The sequence below is a fragment of the Mus caroli genome, chromosome 7 (genome assembly GCF_900094665.2).
Source record: "Mus caroli chromosome 7, CAROLI_EIJ_v1.1, whole genome shotgun sequence".
Taxonomy (NCBI): domain Eukaryota; kingdom Metazoa; phylum Chordata; class Mammalia; order Rodentia; family Muridae; genus Mus; species Mus caroli.
The window spans coordinates 130,221,829-130,227,265 of NC_034576.1; the positions used below are offsets into that span (position 1 = coordinate 130,221,829).

A 5,437-nucleotide genomic window follows, 5' to 3' on the forward strand; every position below is an offset into this window, starting at 1 on the left:
GCTACTTCCGTGGCCATGCGCTTCTCATAGAAGGTGCGGAGCTTGCGCTCGTCATCCACCTCGATGAGCTTCTGACAGCCGGTGGCGGGGAAGGAGATGTTCAGCTTCATCTTGACACAGCTGAGGGCCTGGGAGGAGTCACGAAAAAGAGCGCACCCTGACTTTCTATCTTTCCCTGTCTATAACTCCATTCTCTCTCCTAAGATAATCATATATTTAACTTCCTGTTCGTCATTTCCAGGTGTCTGTAGATTTGTCATCCATGAGTGTGTCCCTAGATCACACTGTTCAGTTTTGCCGGTGCTTAAACTTCATATGAATGGAAGCATTCTGGGTTTGCTCTTCTGTGCCTTAACCCTTCCCTTCAGCATTGTTTGTGAGATCCAGCCATGTTGCCGGATGTAGCTTGTGGTAGCTACCCTGCTGTGTCCAAACACCTGCCAGAAACAACCTAAAAGAGGAAGGCATATTGGCCTCACAGTTTAGAAGGTGTAACTATTAGTCAAGGTTCTTTAAAGAAATGAAACTGATATAATGAATATATATTAAAGGAGAGTGTATTAGACTAGTTTCTAGCATGTTGTACAGGAAGTCCAGCGATGGCTGACTTGGGACATCCAGGAAGACAATATGGGATTTTCAGTCATGAAAGTGATATCTCTGGAGTCTCGACCTGGTGCTAGTGTTCTGGAGGACTCCTTGGAGAGCTGCTGGTCTCCAGTCTGTGCTGGAATCCTGAAAAAGATGAGTTTGGTACAAGCCACAGCAACAGATGGGTGAACATGCTACCTAGTGCTGTGAGGTAATTTCAGCAGAGAGCATACTTACGCTCTGAAAGCCGAAAGAAAGTCGGCATTGTCGACCAGTGGCTGCACAGGGAACTTGCCAAAATCATGCAGCCATGGGGTTTACTGGTTTTTGTTTGTTTGTTTTGTTTTTTTGTCTTTTGTGAACAAAACCCACATCCTGGCTCTCACACTTTGGTTAGCCAGAACAGTTAGCAAAGAAGCAAACTACAGGAGCCATAAAACAAAGTCAGTCCATTTAGAGACCTTTCTGGACCCTGAAACTATGGCCTCGGTCTTCAGTGGGTTAGTCCTTTGTTCTGGTTTGGTCAGGTGTGGGGGCTATGGGCTGGGTTTTAAGGTCAGAATGTTGCCTTTAACCTGGTGTCAGTGGTGCTCAGGTCTCAGGGCCTGTTACACTGGAGTGAGGGCAAGCAGACACAAAGAGCAAAGTTTCCTTCTTCAATTCCCTTTTCTGTCAACTACCAGTAGAGGTGTGTCCCAGATTTAGGGTGGGACTTCCTACCTCAATCATATTAAGTCACATCACAGATGCGCCCTTCAGCTTGGGTTTAGTTGATTCCATGTGTAATCAAGTTGACGACCAAGATTAGCAGCCATCACCGAAGGTATGGTCTGTTCGTGGCAGGGGAGGCACAGGAGCTGCAGTGTGGTCTCTGTGGTGTAAGGAACTGTTTTTGCCTCTGCAGTAGAGAAGAAACGGAGCTCAGGCAGGATGCTGCATGCCGCAAGACCCGTTCCGAATAGCCTGTGTCATCCAGCTTAGGTTCCATGCCCCCAGCATTCTACGACCCCCCCAAACACAGCATCATCCCTGAGGACAAAGTACACAAGCAGATGCCATTCAAACCCTAACACAACAGTAAAACAGCTTCACTGTTATATGGGGCCTCTGTATGAACATGCCCACAGATTAGCCGTTCTACAGCTGATAGGTGCTTTCCTGATTTGAGCCACAATGGATAATATTTTGGAAGGTTTACATCACACATGAATTCTATAACTTTAACATTTTTAGAAGTATTTTTTAACCCATTTATACTCTGTGAGCAGCACACAAGAGTGCCTGTCAGACTTTTCAACCATCAATGTGATCTCAGTCTTTTTTTTTTTTTTCAGCTTTTGTTTGGAATATTCTAGAGAGGTTGTGCAACTTTATATATATATTACGATCCTTTGGGTCTTTTCTTTTGGGATGAGTCTATCTACATATTCTTTTCTGTTCTTTCCTGTATTTAAAAAATTGGCCAGCACAGTGGCACATGCCTTTAATTCTAGTACTCATGAGGCAGAGACAGGAAGATCTCTGTGAGTTTGAAGTCAGTCTAGTCTACATAACGAGTTCCAGGCCAATCAGAGCTACATAGTGAGATCCTGTCTATAAAAAAAAAATGACAAAAAACCTGGGTGTTGTGGCAATCACCCTTAATGTCAGAACTCTTGGGAGGCAGAGGCAAAAGGATCCCTGTGAGTTTGAGGCTAGCCTGGTCTACATAGTGAGTTCTAGGCCATTCCGGACTACCTAGGGAGACCCATTCTCAAACACTGATTTGGATGGGGCCTTTACAGACTGTAATGAACCTATTTTAGTGATGTGCTAATGATAGTGTTTCAGTCTCTGCACTGTGTCTTTTAGAACTATAAAGGATGTCTTAATTCAACCAGAATTGAGTTTATCAGTCCTTCCCTTTATTCTTAGTATTTTTGTATATGAGTCATGTTTAAGAAATACTTCGTCACATCCCAATGCCCCAGTGTGTGTCTTCCTACCTGCCCCTTAGACCTCAGGCCCCCTTCCCCGAGTCCATACTTTCTCCCAGGCTTATACACCAAGGGTCACTGCCCCCCATCCTATAGCCACTGTCTCCTTGTGCCTGCCAACTCCAGCAAGATCTGACTCTGATCAAGAACTCAGTGACTACAAGGTGTCATGGTTCCAGGCTGACCTTGAACTTCTGAAGTCGAGGGTTACAGACATGTGCTATTAAACCCAATTATTAGGTTCTAGGAATCAACCATGAAACAACTATACAACATCCCTAGCCCAGAAAAGGTGGTTAAGGGCACTCGCTACCAAGATTAATAGCCTGAGCTCAATCTCCAAGACGTACACGCACACACACACACACACAGAAGTGGGATATGCTCGTAATAAAAGATTATTTAAATTTAAAAAAGCGTTTCCTAGGGAAGGGATGCAGTTTAGTGTTAGAGAATGCACCTAGCATGTATGAGTGGGGTTATAACAAGCTATATTCCCTTTAAAACCCTTTATTATTTCACTTTTGTACAGACAAGTCTTTTAAAGTACGACTAGAGTTTATTTTAATGCATAAAATAAGGTAGGGATCCAATTTCATTTTTCTTTCTGTACTTTTGCTTTTCAATATGGGATGATTTTTCTTGGTATCATTTACTGAGAAATGTGTCATTCCCCCACTGCTCTGCAATGCCACCACTGTCATATGCCAGTCCTATCTATCTAACTATCTATCTATCTATCTATCTATCTATCTATCTATCTATCTATCTATCAGCTATCTATATCTGGCTAACTGTGCTGGTTTGGATTAACAATACCTCCCCCTGCCACATAGTCCTAAGAGTTGTAACACTTGGTCCTCAGTTGGTGGCACCGTTTGGGAGGTTAGGGGCTGCAGCCTTGCTTTTGGCTGCTTGCAGTTTACACCTGCAGCTTCACACTTGCGGTTGAGGGTGTGAGCCCTCAGTTTGTGCTCTGGCCACCATGCCTGTCGAACCTCCCCACATGGTGGACTCGTTTCCCTCTGGAACTGTATCAAGTAAACTCCTCTATATTTAAGTTGTCTTGCCCGTAGGGTTTTTTTTTTATCATAGCAACAGGAAAACAACTAATGCAATAAATTCTCAAATTCTCCTCTCCTCTAAGCAACCTCATCCGTACCCACTGCGCCTGGCATGTGAGGTTGAGCCCACGGGCCAGGAGAGCCTGAGGAGCAGCAGCTGTAGCATCAATCACCCCATCTTCCGAGAAGGTGCCAAGGTCGGTGCTGTCTGCCCGCCCCAGCCCCCGCGGCCCTGGCCTCAGCACGGGCCTCCCTGACTTTCCCGTGAGCCTCTCCATTTCCATGCCTTCTTTTCTCTCATGTCTCTCAGGCCACCTTCATGATCACATTTGATGTCTCCTACAAGGCCTTCCTGGGAGACAGGTTGCTTCTGAGGGCCAGCGCAAGCAGGTGAGTCCAGGAGAGCTGGGGTAAGTCACTCCTACGCCAGTTTTATGTCCCAGCTGGGTATCAGTTTCTTGGATTCCTTCACAGTTGTCTTCCTCTCTTTTTCTCCAGTGAGAATAATAAGCCTGAAACCAGCAAGACTGCCTTCCAGCTGGAGCTCCCGGTGAAGTACACGGTCTATACCGTGATCAGTAGGTAAGAATCCTTAGCTCTCACCTTGCACCTTTGACCTTCCTCCAAGCCTGGAACCTCTTAGCTGGCTCTTTGTGTAATGGGCTTCAGAACCAGCCTGTTTCATGATGGTGACTGAGGCAGGATCCTTATAAAGAAGAGGTTTTCTTTAGCTCACAGTCGGGAGGGTGACAGTCTAAGCAGCATAGTGCCAAATTTGACCAGAGTCCCATGAACCACAGATGGCAGAGGGCGTGTGCCAATGACAGAACGGTGAGCTAGAAGATGATCACACAGAATAGGGAGGCAAAGCAAAGGAGGAGGTTCCAGTCGGGCACCTTCCCCCTAGGTTCTCCCCTCATAAAGGTCTCGCCCCTTCCCAACATGGTCACCTGAGGGTCAAACTCCCAACATACAAACCCTCGGAGAACACACTCAAACGGTGTCCAGTCTGGAGCAGCTGCTCAGCTTCCTCCCACAGAAAGTCTTGTATGGGTTTCCAGCCATGCGTCTGTGTCTGTATCTGTGTGTGTGTGTCTGTGTCTGTGTCTGTCTGTGTCTGTGTGTCTATCTGTGTCTGTCTGTGTCTGTGTCTAATCATCTGTAACACACCATGAAAAGCTGTATACTGCTCTGGTATACTGGTCTGCTGGTGGCACATGGCTTTGCCACATTGTTTAACTCCTCTTCTTCTTCCAGTGTTGTCTTCCTTTCTCACGAAGCTTCCCTCAGTGCTAGATGTGGTATCAGACACTGAGTGAAGCTAGGAGATTGAGGGCAAGACTTTTCTGGTCATTGTGTGCTCAGGAGCCTGACCCAACAGGATAGGTCTGCTCTGCACAGGGGCCAAGCAAGGTCAGAGGAGGGTAGAGCTGGTGGGAGAGTCAGGGCAAAGCTGCTGCTATGGGGTTTGAAGGTGCGTAGGTGAATGCAGGGGCAGGGTAAGCTAGGAGCAAACAAGGGACTTTCCAGAGTGGACGCTTACTCCACAGAGTGGAGAGGTGTTGGGACGCCATTGAGAGATCTATTGGTGGGGTTTGTGGTTGTAGCTACTGAGTGCATGGGAGGACTGGAGGGGGATCAAATGTGTCATTTTCAGTGACATGATCCATGGATTGCATGTATGAATTTCCTCTTTCTCCCTAGGAAAACACAGCTTACAGTTAAATATACTATTGTTTTTGTTTTAGTGAGGATTGGAAAGAGTTACTTGTTCCTCCTCCTCCTCCTCCCCCTCCCCCTCCTCCC

General features: G+C 46.4%; 1 protein-coding gene across 1 annotated transcript in view; it reads left to right on the forward strand.

Moving 5' to 3' along the window:
• The window catches only part of LOC110297916 (integrin alpha-D), a 29,624-nt gene that overhangs the window by 19,803 nt on the left and 4,384 nt on the right, over positions 1–5,437 (forward strand). Inside the window, exons 22-24 of the mRNA XM_021167020.2 lie at positions 3,715–3,828; positions 3,942–4,021; positions 4,130–4,213. Of these exons, the coding sequence (XP_021022679.1) occupies positions 3,715–3,828; positions 3,942–4,021; positions 4,130–4,213 (278 nt within the window). The remainder of the gene's footprint in view (positions 1–3,714; positions 3,829–3,941; positions 4,022–4,129; positions 4,214–5,437) is intronic.